The 14,851-nt window shown below is 39.8% G+C and overlaps 5 protein-coding genes across 7 annotated transcripts; 4 read left to right on the plus strand and 1 right to left on the minus strand.

Moving 5' to 3' along the window:
* The first annotated feature begins 887 nt into the window (after window positions 1-887).
* Window positions 888-2,403, plus strand: LOC116843219 (60S ribosomal protein L22-like). Its single transcript, XM_032813449.1, has 4 exons — window positions 888-970; window positions 1,218-1,352; window positions 1,882-2,003; window positions 2,186-2,403. Exons 1-4 carry the CDS (start codon window positions 962-964, stop codon window positions 2,331-2,333), a joined length of 414 nt encoding a protein of 137 aa, XP_032669340.1. The 5' UTR covers window positions 888-961; the 3' UTR covers window positions 2,334-2,403.
* A 674-nt stretch (window positions 2,404-3,077) lies between these two features.
* LOC116843222 (gamma-aminobutyric acid receptor-associated protein) lies at window positions 3,078-5,683 on the plus strand. The gene is made up of 3 exons (XM_032813452.1): window positions 3,078-3,367; window positions 4,619-4,816; window positions 4,920-5,683. Exons 1-3 carry the CDS (start codon window positions 3,278-3,280, stop codon window positions 4,983-4,985), a joined length of 354 nt encoding a protein of 117 aa, XP_032669343.1. The 5' UTR covers window positions 3,078-3,277; the 3' UTR covers window positions 4,986-5,683.
* A 107-nt stretch (window positions 5,684-5,790) lies between these two features.
* On the plus strand, window positions 5,791-9,760 carry LOC116843205 (putative ammonium transporter 3). 3 transcript variants are annotated; one of them, XM_032813426.1, is made up of 11 exons: window positions 5,791-6,121; window positions 6,587-6,872; window positions 6,955-7,112; window positions 7,213-7,324; window positions 7,394-7,599; window positions 7,680-7,811; window positions 8,546-8,641; window positions 8,727-8,815; window positions 8,893-8,982; window positions 9,059-9,146; window positions 9,237-9,760. In XM_032813426.1, exons 1-11 carry the CDS (start codon window positions 5,812-5,814, stop codon window positions 9,401-9,403), a joined length of 1,734 nt encoding a protein of 577 aa, XP_032669317.1. In that variant the 5' UTR covers window positions 5,791-5,811; the 3' UTR covers window positions 9,404-9,760. The 3 variants fall into 3 exon arrangements, with proteins under 3 accessions (XP_032669317.1, XP_032669318.1, XP_032669319.1); XM_032813427.1 differs by having other exon boundaries at window positions 9,063-9,146; window positions 9,237-9,386; XM_032813428.1 differs by having other exon boundaries at window positions 5,821-6,495.
* LOC116843209 (origin recognition complex subunit 4) lies at window positions 9,503-12,886 on the minus strand. The gene is made up of 6 exons (XM_032813435.1): window positions 12,738-12,886; window positions 12,145-12,413; window positions 11,738-12,064; window positions 11,166-11,660; window positions 10,730-10,882; window positions 9,503-10,650 (listed from the first exon to the last, which is right to left on the minus strand). The coding sequence occupies exons 2-6, from the start codon at window positions 12,358-12,360 to the stop codon at window positions 10,489-10,491; spliced, it is 1,353 nt and encodes a 450-aa protein (XP_032669326.1). The 5' UTR covers window positions 12,361-12,413; window positions 12,738-12,886; the 3' UTR covers window positions 9,503-10,488.
* LOC116843211 (E3 ubiquitin-protein ligase RNF113A) lies at window positions 12,845-14,684 on the plus strand. The gene is made up of 6 exons (XM_032813437.1): window positions 12,845-12,990; window positions 13,132-13,205; window positions 13,335-13,535; window positions 13,627-13,843; window positions 13,933-14,122; window positions 14,197-14,684. Exons 1-6 carry the CDS (start codon window positions 12,879-12,881, stop codon window positions 14,375-14,377), a joined length of 975 nt encoding a protein of 324 aa, XP_032669328.1. The 5' UTR covers window positions 12,845-12,878; the 3' UTR covers window positions 14,378-14,684.
* Window positions 14,685-14,851: the final 167 nt, after the last annotated feature.

Consider the following 14,851-nt stretch of genomic DNA (forward strand, 5'->3'; position numbering starts at 1 on the left):
GCGATCTTTGATGTAGAAAATATTAACCTTACTGTGTTAAGTCCGCAGCCAGTGCATTTTGATCTTTCGCGTATGGAATTTCAACGGATTCCAATTAGACGATGGAAACGGGAAAGAAGGAGAGAAAATACTTGGAAATAGACACTCACCCGCTGCTGAGTCGTGTTTCTTGAACGTTAGAAAGAAATTTCTAAGCAGCTGCTGAATCTTGCCGCTACTTTGATTCTTCAAGAGTGAATGGCGGTTTGAAGCGGGAACGCAAGTGAACAGGCAGCCTGGCGCCATCTACCGGCACCGCGGAGAAACCTGTTGCAATATGACCCGCTACTTAAATAGACCCGTTATGTTCATTGCTTATTATTATTGCTATTATATTGTTATAATATTTTATGATTATCTTCAAATATTATCTTCACGCTACAATCCGGCGGATCGACTACCTTCTTTTCTCTCCAATGACAGCTGAATTTCAAATTAGAAGAAACATTGGGTGCGTTCAGAAGACACAACTGTTGCACAACGGTTGAGTAATTAGTCAACATAATTGGTCTAAATTTAGGGATCTAACAGTAAGGACCAATAATCATTGAACGCTCACTGATCAGCTATGTTTTCTGAACGCAGCAATTGTATTCATCAGCACTCGACGACGAATCAGACGAACTTGTGATTCCGCGATGACATGGCTGGACAGCAGGATGGATAAACTGTCTCTTTGTTAATCAACGAGGAATAAAAGTCTATGGACGCAAGAGTTGATTAAATTTAAATATATCGAGATAATCGTTTAGAAAAACGAAAGGAATCGAATATCGACTCGTCGGTCACATATCGATTATCTCCCACCACTGAGCGCTATAGCTGACTTCCGCTTATTTAAATGTACCCAGAGCCATCTATTGAGAGAGAGAGAAAGAGAGAGACTTCCGCTTAGTCTTTCATTTTCGAGCGACTCGTAAACATGGCACCGGTAAGTTTGTGCTTCGTCGAAAAAGCCGGAATTATTCGCGATTGCGGCGGTATCTCTTCGAAATAACATTGAAATCATAGAAAACATGTGCGATTTCTTGATTATGTCGTAACAATCTCCCGACTTTATCTCTAGATCGGTCCGATTGTGTTGGATTAGCGTGACGTGTCGCCCGATAACGCATGTGTTCTGTACAGAAATTACAAGCAACACAATCATGTACAAAGCTCCGTTTGCGAATTTTCAGGCGCCGAAGAAAACCAAGGGTCCCGCCAAGAAGCAAGTCCTTCGGGGCAAGGGACAGAAGAAGAAGGTGTCCGTGAAATTCACGATCGACTGCACTCATCCTGTGGAGGATAATATCATGGACGTAGCAAATTTTGTAAGTCACAGCATCATATCCTGATACACAAATCTTATAGTACATCGTAATATTTCTTTTCTGAAGTGCGGGAATACCATTTAAAGCACTTATTTCGTAGCTAGCTCGACGCTACCTACATAACCTATTTTCTCGACTCTCTAACCTGTACAGTAGGTTGCAAAACGAAGTCTGTTCTTTTTAGTTAAACTGCCTGAATTGGTGCCATAAGTTAGGGTGAAACAAAATATAGTTGTCTCTAACAATTCAGACAGTTCAGCTAAAAACAACAGATGTACAGTTCAGATACAATGAATTTCAGAATGTAGCCGATGATCCAATAAGAGGACGAATTATTAAAAGATAAGTTCTCTCATTAGGTTATCAGCTACGTTCTGGAGTTCTCTAAACTATTTTACGACTCACTGTATGTACATATCAGCCAGTTGTGTTAGAATTTAAACCAGTGACTTGATTATAAATCGCAATCACTGATTAGATTTTAGTATCACATTATTGTGAAGATTAATAATTGCATATTAATTTCCAGGAAAAATATTTGCATGAAAGGATCAAGGTTAATGGTAAGACCAATAATTTTGGTAATAATGTTACATTGGAGCGCAACAAGATGAAACTTTCAGTCAACAGCGATGTTGATTTCTCAAAGCGGTGAGTAATGTCGTGTTTCTTTGACCATATTGATTATAATGTTGATTTTGATTATAATATTGATCATGAAAATTATAAAGGAGTTTTGTAACTGTTCACTGACATGAAGTAACGACTCCTTTTGCTATTATAAGCTACAAAAAGAGCGATATTTGCACTAATTTGGAGAATTACTTTGATAGGTACCTCAAATATTTGACAAAGAAGTACTTGAAGAAAAACAAGTTGCGTGATTGGCTGCGAGTTGTATCAAAAGACAAAGATACGTATGAATTACGATACTTCCAGATTAATAGCCAAGAAGACGACGACGAGGAGGATGCCGAGTAGAACGTTTTTTAATCTTTTAATATTCGGTTTCAGACGTATCTGTAAATAAACCTACCAATGAAAAACAGAATCTACATGTTTTATTTCTGGAGTACATATCTCTCTCTCTGAAAGATGCAAATTATTTCGTATTTTTCCATCTCAAGTTATGATATATTCATGTTTATACACATGTATACTTCGACTTTAAATCATGTTATGATCGATTTAGTAGTTAAAATGTAAATATTTAAAATATGTAGAATTGTAATCCACTTATTAGCAACTCTGTCGAGTTAAAAATCTAATTTATAGCTCTGCTTCCTATTTTTTTGTTTTCTGGTTTAAGTAAAAAAGAGATAAAGAGAAAGAAACTGAGAGCATATCTTAATCGCAAAAAGTCAGGAGAAAGTTATTCTGAATGATCCATTCGTTAATAATTTCGCATCTGCTACGTAACACTTGAATGTGTCCGAGCAACTGCACCCCAATTACACCTCGACGGTCACTTTCATCGTTCCTGTGTACACTTTATTGCACTTTTGCTAGAGTGAAACAAGTGGTTGCTCAAAATTTCTAGAAAGAGGGTCTAAAAAGCAAAAGTACGAAGAGGGTGCAGCCGAGATCAGAGTTTCCGACTGATTTCTGGTTTTTCGACGTGGTAGAACGTTCGCGAAATTCGTCCCGCACGAAACGCACTACTTGCGCGCGGCGGAGGATCGCGGCGCAGAACAGCTGCGCAGTGCGCAGTCACAGTGACGCACGGCGATTGTTGTGACAGAGTGTCCCCGAGAGAGTATCGTGTCGCGTCTGGTCGAGTAGTGTTGTCATCGTCGTGGTCACCTCTTTCAGCCAATTGAGGCGAGTCGGAAGCAGTAAGTCGAGAGTCGCGATTAAACAGGGAACACGATCGAGACGAGGAACGTCGGTGTCGTCGCGCTGCTGTCCCCTGGCAAGCGGGGATCATGAAGTTCCAATACAAGGAAGAGCATCCGTTCGAGAAACGGAAGGCCGAGGGTGAGAAGATACGACGGAAATACCCTGATCGCGTGCCTGTGAGTACTCTTGCGACCTTTTTCGCAACGTTTCACTGTTATTCGCGCGACGATTGATGATCGAGACCGTTCTCTCTTTATTTCTCTTTCTCTCTCGCGGGAGAAATTTTTAGACTGTCACACAACACAGAAGTCTCGGCCGCGCTTTCGTAAGGTATTTCCCGATCGGACGGAAACCAAGGTCGCCTTTATTGCGCGTCGTCGTTCCAACTCGTGCTTCTCGATGACGAAGCGCGATTCTCGTCGCGGGCCCAGGCACCTGGCGCGACACGATCGCGACGAAATTACGCCTTTTCGCGGCCCTTTTTTTCGTCGACCCTCCTCCCCGCGTTGTATTGATCCGTTACGTGTGTAACCGATGAACTTTCGTGCGTGCCGAGCGGCTCGCGCTGCACCCGTGCGAAGAAGATCGTCTGATCGCGATCTAGGCGGTAGATTACGGTAAACACACAAAGGTGCTTATCAGTTTTGGCAGCTGATCGCGATCATGAGGTGAACGTGCAACCGCGCCATTACACTCACGTCAGTACGAAGGGTTGCGTTATCGGGAAGCCCTTCCCTCTCACTCGCTCCCCTTCTCCCGAGACGTAATTTCTCCAAACTTTCCACCCACGTCGAAAGATTAAAAGGATACTTCCGTGATCGCGATAATATTCGGCATCAGCACGCACAGAACTGCTTCTGACTCACGCTCATACCAGTTTTTATCAGCTTTAGTTAACTAGGCTTGTTATTCCAACGAGATTGATCAATCACACTTCTGTTCACATCGGAATTGACAGATGCAACTGGTGAATTCCGTTGGGACGACCAACTGGTTGGGTTAACCAAAATTGGTAAAAACGAGTGTCAGAGCGATTGTGTGAACATCGAAATGACCAAACGTGTCAGCGGGATTGTGTCACCGCGCGCGTGATGCATTGATCACACATGACAACAGTTTTCAAGGGAAAACGTGCACGCGGTCGACGTACAGCTCGAGCGCGCACGGATCCTGTTATTTAACGATTGGATGAGATTCAAAGCTCGATAGTCGAGTTTTGAGGCTCGAACATTAGTTGCATATTTCGAACTGTACTCGGATTTCGGCAAAGTGCCAAAGATTTAGCCTAGTCACTCGTCCTCCCATACTCTGCATACTCGTCGATGTTGGTTGAAATTCGGCTCACTCGGGGAAACGAGAATTTCAAGCATTTATTCGATTGAATTTCGTCGAGAAATCACACAGACATATTCTGAATGTTGTTGTAGGTGATAGTCGAGAAGGCACCAAAAGCAAAGATAAGCGATTTGGATAAGCAAAAGTACCTGGTACCATCTGACCTCACTGTCGGTCAGTTTTACTTCCTAATCCGCAAAAGGATTCATTTACGTCCCGAGGACGCCTTATTCTTCTTTGTCAACAACATCATTCCCCCAACAAGTGCAACTATGGGTTCTCTTTATGCGGTAATTAAGATGAACGATATATGCTAGCAATGTACATTGAGTAAGATTAGCTTGATTTATTTTTGCAATTACTTACGTGTGATTTTTTTCGAAATTTCACCAGGAACATCACGAGGAAGATTTCTTCTTATACATAGCCTACAGCGATGAGAATGTGTATGGTAACTAAACCTTCTGGGACGAGCAAATTGCCAAAACAAAAAGAAAGGATTCAACAGCAAAAATCGACCATCTCAACGTAGTCCTCATAGACGCTTTCGAAAGTGTATACAAAATTACATCTATCAAATACACTATGTGTAAAAATTTATGTCTGGAAACTGCACACTACATTTGCTTCTACAAAACATAACTGTCCACATAACTGTCCCTTAAGGATAAAAAAGAAAAGATATTTCTCTTCTTAATTCCATTCTGTCTCTGCCACCTGAGAGGGCTTAGGTCACCGTAGGATGTAAGAACGTCTAACCCATGCAGAATTATGTGATTGTATGTAATACTTAGTCATTGAGGGAGCATTGGCCATTGAAGAAAAGGTGAAAAAAACGAAAAAAAAAAATAATCGAGTGGAAAAAAGTCTTTGTATTGCCAAATAGAACTTGCTGTTCATTTATGTTTTAATGCACATTACGACGACTCTATGAATTTATCATTGTATTAGAAATTTGGAATATTTTATAGATGACAGATATATCAGACTTGTGTACGCGACATTATCCTCGATTTAGGCTAGTGTTATTCTTTTACATTATTACATCATTTGGTCACAAGGAAGAAAAAAAGCGACGAATTGTTGGATATGTAAGCAGGAGGGAAAATTTTCTGTAATGGCTGAATGTAAAGCCAATAAAAAAAGTTAAAACGCGACTTATTGCCGAGTACTTTCTCTGCCTTCGTTTTGTTCGTAGAGATATTTCCTTCTTGGTTTTACGTCCGCCAATCCCTTCCTCCTCTGATAGAGGGCATCAACTTGATCGGTTGCTGATAGAAACGACATGCCTATTACAACAGCCGCTGTCAGGCTTGTTTTGCCCGTACATCCTGAATTATTAACTTGTTTGTCACGAGCGAACACTACCTGTATAACGACGTATACTATATGTATAACGACGAGGAACGACCAAATTCGGCAGTCGATTCGCTTCCATCAATCGAACAGTTCGGATACCATGGAAGAAACCGGTGACGAGAAAAACTTCACGAACATCACTAATGTGAGATACGTCAGTCCGTTGTATAATCTCAGTCAGGAGGACAGCAACTGGATCGTCACGAGCTCCTTTATGATCTTTACAATGCAAACAGGTAACATCAAAAATAGTAACGCGACATTATCCACCTCGTCTCATTTCGTCAAAGTGCAAGGATACGATTTGTACACAGAAAAGAGAGATATAACGCAGTTAAGCACAAATATTTAGCTCTATGAGCAGCATAGTTGCATCACCTTAGTTATCTTTATGTATAGTTACTTTGGTACGTCAATGTAGTTGGGCGTGATCTAATTGTGGCAGCCAAACATCGGTTGGAGTGACAATTACATGGTTGAAACAACCAGATATCATCACTGCTGCAACGCCAGTAACTCGGCGATAGCTCTGTGGTCGCAGCAACCACATGGTTGTTCCGTATTTTACTATTAAATCTAATGGGCACAACCAGATTTGTTCGAGTCAACTGTACTGTTTTTTCCATTTCATTTTCATTCATTCGCAATTATGTGCAATCCCATTGAAGCGCTCTCACGCAAAGGTTTCGACATGCCGACAGGTTTCGGCATGCTGGAGTCCGGCTGCGTCTCCTTGAAAAACGAGGTCAATATCATGATGAAGAATGTGGTCGATATTGTACTCGGCGGGCTGACCTATTGGTTCTTCGGATTCGGATTCAGTTTCGGCTTGAAAGAGCCCAACAATCCCTTCGTCGGTAACGGAGGCCTGTTCATAGATCCTCCGATTGATGACGAGTACATGGGTGGGATCTGCGCCGCGTTCCTGTTTCAATTGAGCTTCGCCACCACTTCGACGACCATCGTCAGCGGTGCTATGGCCGAACGGTAATTGATAACGCACAAGCGATCGCAATGATTGAGAACAATCGCTGTAGCTTCCTCGTGCATCCTGGTGAATCGTTTCCAGGTGTAACTTCAAGGCTTATTGCATCTTCTCGTTTCTCAACACCATCGTGTACTGCTTGCCGGCCGGCTGGGTCTGGGGCGATCACGGTTTCCTCAATCGTATGGGAGTCGTCGATATCGCAGGCTCGGGACCGGTCCACCTGGTCGGCGGTATTTCAGGTAAAATTGATTCTTGTCATGTAAGGTAAAATTAATTGTCACACATCGATTGATTTCGCGTGACACAGTACGTCACATTCACTCGGCAATTTGATCACAGCGCTCGCCTGCGCCATCATGCTGGGTCCTAGAATAGGCCGATACGACAACGGCATCGATCCTTTGCCGCTCGGATGCCCAGTCAATGCGATTATGGGACTGTTTGTGCTATGGTAAAGAACATAATCGGGGATTTGGACCCGGATGGACTCGCAACACGATGATGTGATTGTAAATCGCAGGTGGGGCTGGTTGGCCTTCAACAGCGGCAGTACTTACGGGGTAACCGGCGATCGGTGGCAGTATGCCGCTCGCGCAGCCGTCTCCACGATGATTGGCAGTATGGGAGGCGGTCTGATCGGTCTGGGATTCAGCTTGACAAATCCGAACGGAATCGATATCCTCAGTCAGATAAACGGTATCTTAGGCGCGCTGGTGGCGATTACAGGTACGTAACTGATCATGTTGCAAAAGAAGAGCGAACAATTTCCGCTCGATTTCTAAGAACCCGTTGCCATGTTGCGTTAGGTGGTTGCTTCCTGTACAAAGCTTGGGAATCGATGATCGTCGGAATGATAGGCGGCTTTATCACATGCATCGTGATGCCGATATTAGATAGGATTCACATAGACGATCCTGTGGGAGCTGCCGCCACTCATGGTGCGTAATCCTTATAATTGTTGAATAACGGCTTTTTCAGAAACAAACTCGAACGTTAAGGAGAAATAGCAAATAAGAGCCTTATATAGTTGGTACACACAATAATTTATATGTTATATATATGTTATATTTCAATCAGTAACTTTTCTTAATTGTTCTGTAATATCAGTGATAGAAAATGATGTCCATCGGAGAAGTCGAGTTAAACATGCATAAAACAAAGATTTTTTTATACGTAATTGTGTCGCATGAGTTCGTGTACGAAATCAACGCATTGAATTCCAAGACACTAAATTCTTTATCGTCGTAAGTAACCTGATGGAAATATTTTATTGAAATATTTACAGAAAATTTCTCTCTCTCAATTAACCCCTTTTCATTAAAATTCAGAAAAATTCATTTTTTTTAAGATTTATCAAAATTCGTAAAAGTCATTAAGATTTATTAAAATTCATAAAATTAATTTTATTGTTATATAACAATAAAATAAATTTTACGAATTTTAATGAATTTTAACTAATTTTGAAGAATCTTAATGAATTTTATAAACGTAATGAATTTTAATGAAAAGGAATCAATTCAGAGATTTCAGTAAAATATTTCCATTAGGATATTTTATATGTAAACAATGTGCGTACAACACATATCGCGTAGGCAAAAGTAACGTGTAAACAATGTAAATAACCGCGTACGCGATAATGGGCGATGTATATTCGCGTTTGTTTTAAATACAGGCGCAAGTGGCATTTGGGGAGTCGTGGCAATCGGTTTGTTCGCTGATGATCCATATCCCCTTGATACTACTAGTGGGAGAAAGGGCTTGTTCAAGGGTTCGTACACGACAATAATTGTGCTAATTTCGCTCCGAGTCGTTTGCCCTCATCAATTCTTCACGATCCTTTCATGAATTCTCAGGAGGCGGCTGGTATCTCTTAGGAGTGCAGAGCTTGTCTGCGCTTTGCCTGGCAGTTTGGAGTTTCTGCAGCTCGATCGTGCTGTTATGGGTAACGTGTAGGACTAGATTTAAAGAAAGATATCGAATGAAGCATTATTAAAGTAAGATGCGTTCGCTTTCTCGCAGATGATAGACAAGATTATACCGATTAGAATGACGGTCTACGAGGAGGTTCTCGGAGCAGATCTCGTAGAACATAGGATACGCCATTCAAAGGTAGTACATTCGATTTTTCGTGCCTCGAGTTCTCGAATTTTTCAATTTCTATTTTCACATCCGATCTGATTTGCAGATAGGCATTAGTCGCGCCGTGTCAGCATTGCGTCCATTCACTATGGAGGAGAGACTGCAGAAAGTACCTCCCGCGGGGATAAATCCTGGTGAGATGAGATTATCTTCATTTCACAAAACAACACTTCTACACACTTCTACAACTGACTACACGTATTTCTCATACGTATATTTCACAGGTCACGATTCCTACGTTTCTCGTCTGAAAATCAAGAAGCTTAAGACTTTTGCAAAGTCCGCTAAACGACAGCCGTCAAAGAAACTGGTGGCGAGAAACTCTCAGATCAAAACGATCGCTGGTTCCGAGCTGCCGGAAGCAAAGTCGCCGTTTGCTTGGATGGATTAAAAATAAAGAAAGGAAGGAGAGACTCTCTCGTAACACAGGATTTATATTAATACTCAGTCGAATGTAAATTTATTACAAATGTATAAACGTATACACGTACACATTCTAGATATTCCAATTTTTACGCATTCACGCTAATAAATATTGAACATACACACGCACGCGCGCGCACACACACAGACACACGACACAGAGATAAATGAGTATGATAGATCACAAAGAAAGTAAACTCTTACACGATACACTGTCTGTGGCACGGGTATTGTTTCAGTTAGATAGCTAATTATCCGTAACACTTTTTGACAAAGTGCTTATATTAATATATTATTCATAGGAAATAAAATATTTCCATAAATATTTATGTATTCTCTATCGATGCTTTTATATGCCAAGAACGATTATACCGGACGTTCTACTTCGTATATATGTATATTAGCAGGAACTGTCCCTGAAGACCACATTTAGTACATATTCACAAAATACCATTTCCTTTTAAGTCAGACGTTGCATTCTAGCGTATCAATATTTACAATTTCATTATTCATTGTTCAGAACGATCTTCTGTTCAAACAAAGATCTCCTAAACAAAGGATGTTTAGAAGTCTATCATGAACTATAGATTCAGTAATTACTGCAAAAATGGGGACTGGATATATATATATATATATATATATATATATATATATATATATATATATATATATGTGTGTGTGTGTAAGAGTGGAAGATCCATAAGCACTTCTGAAATGTATAAGACTATAGTATCACACGTTTCTTGGAGGGCATAATATTTCGTTTTTATGGCGATCGTTGAAATTAAAAACATGAATATACACGTACCGAGTACGCATAACAGGTGATTACGGTCGACATAGAAAAAATGTACTTAAGAGATTAGTACTGCTTTTCTTTTTTCTACTACACTAAACTAAGTACCTATTGATCGTGTCTATTGATCTAATAGAAAACACCTTAATATTTAAACTTGTTCTACGAGAACGTCACTAGATAGAAAAAAAAACGTACTGTGTAGCTTTATGGAACACAATAGGTTTGGTGCACGTGAATTCGTGAGTACACCGTCATTATATATTGCTCGCAGCCCACTGAGACACTTCTGTGGGAAGACCCGGGTAATTTTTCACAGCCTCCATAACTTGCTTCGATGTTAATGTGAATTTGTAATACTGATACTCCTTCTCGACTCTCATATTCGAATTCCCAACTGGCGACAAAATCTCCAAGTTCTAAAGAATGCACGACGTTTATCTGACTTGCGATTCATATATACTCTTATTAAGAAAATGATATGAAAGTATCTCTTACCTTGATATGCTCGAAAGCCTTCATGATCACCGGTTTCTGAACAGATTGTATAGAGGAATTCTGATTTGCGAATTTGATGTAACGATTGTAAATAGTCTCGAAATTCACTGGTTCGCCGTCGTAAATTTCTGCCTCCTGTTTCATCGCTATTATCTATGAAAAAATATTGTTTTATTGTCAAACATATATCGGTTGTACATTCAGAATTGGGAAAGTTATTTTTTGGAAGTAACCCATTATTGTGCTATCATTACTTATTCTAGAAAATAATTGGTTAACATCACCATTATTAAAAAAGTAATGAGTTACAGCTATCTTTATTTTACTAACAAAAATAAAGATAAGATTGAGAAAAGATTGAAAAGATTTAACTTGTAACAAGTAATGTCTTACTTCCCAATATATAATAGTTGTATACTGCAGCTGATATACGTACCAAGCACATTTCTAAAATGGACAATCCTTCGAGCATCAGCACCTTGTCGTCCTGCGAGAAGATCTTGCTCGCCTCCACGAAATCATTCACTTCTAATTTCTGATGTTTCTCGGATAATGTCGACACAGCCACCGCGAGAAAATTTCTAAAGCGTCTTTCGCTCACATCGATATGATACATTCTCTTCAGCAGATTCACCATCGTGACGTTAGTGGTTAAACTCTTAATGTACTCATTCCACATAGATCCAAATTGCGGATCTATCGTGCAATCGTCGTATTGCTGCTCTATCTTATTTACATTCTCGTCGTCGGGTAAGCTCAGAAGGTGCTGAAAGAGCTCCAAGCGATCGTCGAATGCAGACGTGGGTTGCTCCGTTGAAGTGTCGCCGGGTAAGAGGAATATCTGACGATACGAGAATCGGGATTTCACTCGCTTCTCCAGCAGCTCTATGACGTCTAATCTGCAAGTTATCCCCAGCACACATATCGGCACCTGTAAAATAAATATTTTTGGTTCGTATGAAATCCTCGCGGAATCTCCTTCACGCAAAGTGATACTTGGATATTCACCTGCGCTGATTGAGCGACATCAAACAGATTGTACAACAGTGTCTGATTGTGATGCTCACAAAACAGATCGAATTCATCGAGTATGAAGATAACCGGCTTCGAGCGTTTCTTATCACCAGATTTTAAACACTCCAAAAGGAAGCACAGATTCTCCGCAAACGTGCCAAAAACCTTATCACCAACTACATTCTCCAATTGCATTTGACGAGTTGTGTCCTTCAACGCTAACCGGTCATCGGTGTGAACTAATCCATGAAGATTCACTATCAGTGCGTTGTCCTTAAAGCTCTTCAAAGACGACAACTCCTTCAGGACACTGTTAATGAGCTGAAATTATACAAGTGAGATGTTAGTATTGATTGCACATATACCTATACTTTACATGGAGATCAAGAAAAATATCATACCGTTGTCTTCCCACTACCCCTAGGCCCAATTAACAATGCAGAATTACTTTCACCTATTTCAACGGTACGTTTCACTAATTCTAACACATGTAGTCGTTCCTTAACATGATGCCTAAATTTAGTCTCAGGACACATTATTTTACGCTTCAGATATTTTCGTGTCAGCAATATCATGTTATCCTGGAAGTCAATTGCCATATTTTTCTTCTTACTCATTCTCTTCTTCTTGCTGCACAATCTGCTACTAAAACACTAGGACACTGGAACACCTATGAATAATTGTGTTTATTAAAAATCTTAAAAAAAGTATGTCACTAAAACATTTAACAAATCAATAAGTATAAGCTTTTATAATGTCTCTTTAAATTATCGATATAATTTCAACGTCACGAGTTAATATCACTATAAATGTTTCACGATTGCGTTAATAATAATAACATGATAATTATATATTTCTTTTTATTCATCTCCAAGAATGAGGATATACGATATTTATAAATACAGCATATATTCAATGCGATAAGAAACATAACCCAGCTACCATGAAAGTGAAAATCGATGACTCGAAAACTGTATTTTTTGTATGAACTCACACGAATTTTTGGGATTAAATATTCAATCAATCACTCGGTCACGGTGTCGCGTGTCCCAACGTGAGAAATAACGCTGCTGAAGTAGTGAAAAAATAATCACTGGCCGAACAGACGCTGGTGGATGGTGTTTACGAAACAAACATGGATGACGCAGTGCAGCAGTCGGAGAAGAAGAACTGCACTTTTTTATTTAAAAGGCGCAAAATCCGGAGCAACGCTACAAGAAAACGGAAAGAGGCAGACAGCAATGACGGTAACAAATATCGATTTAAACGTGAGCTACTTATAGACGTCGCAATTCAATGAGACAAATTTGGACGAAGCAAAAGTTATAGGTTATGTGCGCGTAAACAGATTGTGCTGCCGATCAATGATTTTATTAATTTCTCTGCAGAAAGCAGCGAGGATGAGACCATGGTGGTTAAGAAGGAAAAGAAACAAGATGATAACAATCCTTTGATACAAAGTGTGAGTATTTCGCACATGACAATAATACATAACCTAACCTAACTTGTAACATTTGGCTTGTTGTATTTAGCATAAAATCAGCATGTATATCTTTGATATTTCTTGAAAATATATTCTTTGCTTTCCTAGACAAATGTGAAGAAACAACAAGAAAAGACTAGTTATGGTAATGATAGCGAGGATGACAGTGTGACTGTTTCGTACAAAAGCAGCAGGACTGCTCTACTAGCTGGTCCAAGTGATCAAGGAGCAACAGCTATCCTAGAAACAGAAACAGAGAAAGATAGGGATGCTCAAGCACTATTTGAGAAAGCTCAGAAGATAAATGAGGTATAAATTTTGAATAAATGATATCCACCGTGACCATGAATTCGACTCACTTAAAAAGACAATGTGAATAATATCCATTTCTGCTCATCAGGAACTAGAAGGAAAGGAGGATGACAAGATTTACAGAGGCTTGAATAATTATGTACAATATTATAAGAAACAAGATACAGCAGCAGGAAATGCATCTAGTGGAATGGTACGCAAAGGACCGATCAGAGCACCATCTAATCTCAGGGCAACAGTGAGATGGGATTATCAACCTGATATATGCAAAGATTACAAGGAAACTGGTTTTTGTGGTTTTGGAGGTACACGATGGCACAATTTAATTACTATCCCAAGTAATTTACTCTAATCTTTTGAAACCACTTTTATAAACTCTGCACTTATATTACAGATAGCTGCAAGTTTCTTCACGACCGCTCAGATTACAAATTGGGATGGCAATTGGAAAGAGAAGCTGCCAGTGGAGAATACAACAGTGGAGATGAGGATGAGAAGAAGTACGAGATTGACAGTGACGAAGATAACCTGCCGTTCAAATGTTTTATTTGTCGAGAGAGTTTCACAGATCCTGTTGTAACAAAGTTTGTATTACTAACAAAATATTCTTAATTGTTCAATGTTGTCGTTTACATGACTAATCTGCTGCTTGCTTCAGGTGCAAGCATTACTTCTGCGAAAAATGTGCTTTGGAGCACTACAGAAAGAGTACACGATGTTACATTTGCAATGTTCAAACTAACGGTACTTTTAATCCAGCGAAAGAACTCATTGCTCGAACGAAATTGGAGGATAAAGAACAGCCGGCCGCAACAAGTGAGGACTCCAGTGATGATTAATAAAATTAATTCCAGTCTTCACACATAAATATAGCGATTCTGTCATCATACATGTGATATCTAATACACATGTTATAAACCGTAATAATTTTGACACACAAATTGCCTCAGGCGGATCATCGACATTATTGTAGTTTCCGCAGAATGATAAACGGTGAGTGAACGATCCGGCAACTTCCAGACGATATTTCGGCGCTTTTCCTTTCAACTTGGCAATGTCTTTCGCGGAAAAGCGTCGAATTTGTATCATAAGTGCTTCGGACCAATAAAAACACCGACATGCGTATCCTCTACGTGACGAGCATTATATGATTCTATTTTGTATTTATCTAGCTTAGTCTGTCGCGTGTATATTTATAGCGAGTGGTGTTTTCAGGTCAAGAACAATATCTCTGTCTATATATGTAGCCGAGAGACCATGATCGTACAATCTTCATTCCTCAAAAAATATAAATATTATCGGGCGTCACGTAT

This window comes from Odontomachus brunneus, unplaced genomic scaffold, assembly GCF_010583005.1.
Source record: "Odontomachus brunneus isolate Ranch 3 - 2012 unplaced genomic scaffold, Obru_v1 Obru_scaffold_030, whole genome shotgun sequence".
Taxonomy (NCBI): domain Eukaryota; kingdom Metazoa; phylum Arthropoda; class Insecta; order Hymenoptera; family Formicidae; genus Odontomachus; species Odontomachus brunneus.

Excerpts from the sequence above, each read along its gene's own strand:
- LOC116843211 (XM_032813437.1), top strand. The coding sequence starts at position 12,879 with ATGGATGACGCAGTGCAGCAGTCGGAGAAGAAGAACTGCACTTTTTTA. Across the intron at positions 12,991-13,131 it reads AGAGGCAGACAGCAATGACG|AAAGCAGCGAGGATGAGACC; the intron begins GTAACAAATATC and ends ATTTCTCTGCAG. Across the intron at positions 13,844-13,932 it reads TGGTTTTTGTGGTTTTGGAG|ATAGCTGCAAGTTTCTTCAC; the intron begins GTACACGATGGC and ends CTTATATTACAG.
- LOC116843209 (XM_032813435.1), bottom strand. The coding sequence starts at position 12,360 with ATGAGTAAGAAGAAAAATATGGCAATTGACTTCCAGGATAACATGATA. Across the intron at positions 11,661-11,737 it reads ATGTCGCTCAATCAGCGCAG|GTGCCGATATGTGTGCTGGG; the intron begins GTGAATATCCAA and ends TTTATTTTACAG. Across the intron at positions 10,883-11,165 it reads CCATTTTAGAAATGTGCTTG|ATAATAGCGATGAAACAGGA; the intron begins GTACGTATATCA and ends ATTTTTTCATAG.
- LOC116843205 (XM_032813426.1), top strand. The coding sequence starts at position 5,812 with ATGCCTATTACAACAGCCGCTGTCAGGCTTGTTTTGCCCGTACATCCT. Across the intron at positions 8,642-8,726 it reads GAGAAAGGGCTTGTTCAAGG|GAGGCGGCTGGTATCTCTTA; the intron begins GTTCGTACACGA and ends ATGAATTCTCAG. Across the intron at positions 8,983-9,058 it reads ATAGGATACGCCATTCAAAG|ATAGGCATTAGTCGCGCCGT; the intron begins GTAGTACATTCG and ends TCTGATTTGCAG.
- LOC116843219 (XM_032813449.1), top strand. Across the intron at positions 1,353-1,881 it reads TCATGGACGTAGCAAATTTT|GAAAAATATTTGCATGAAAG; the intron begins GTAAGTCACAGC and ends ATTAATTTCCAG. Across the intron at positions 2,004-2,185 it reads GATGTTGATTTCTCAAAGCG|GTACCTCAAATATTTGACAA; the intron begins GTGAGTAATGTC and ends TTACTTTGATAG.
- LOC116843222 (XM_032813452.1), top strand. The coding sequence starts at position 3,278 with ATGAAGTTCCAATACAAGGAAGAGCATCCGTTCGAGAAACGGAAGGCC. Across the intron at positions 3,368-4,618 it reads AATACCCTGATCGCGTGCCT|GTGATAGTCGAGAAGGCACC; the intron begins GTGAGTACTCTT and ends ATGTTGTTGTAG. Across the intron at positions 4,817-4,919 it reads CTATGGGTTCTCTTTATGCG|GAACATCACGAGGAAGATTT; the intron begins GTAATTAAGATG and ends AAATTTCACCAG.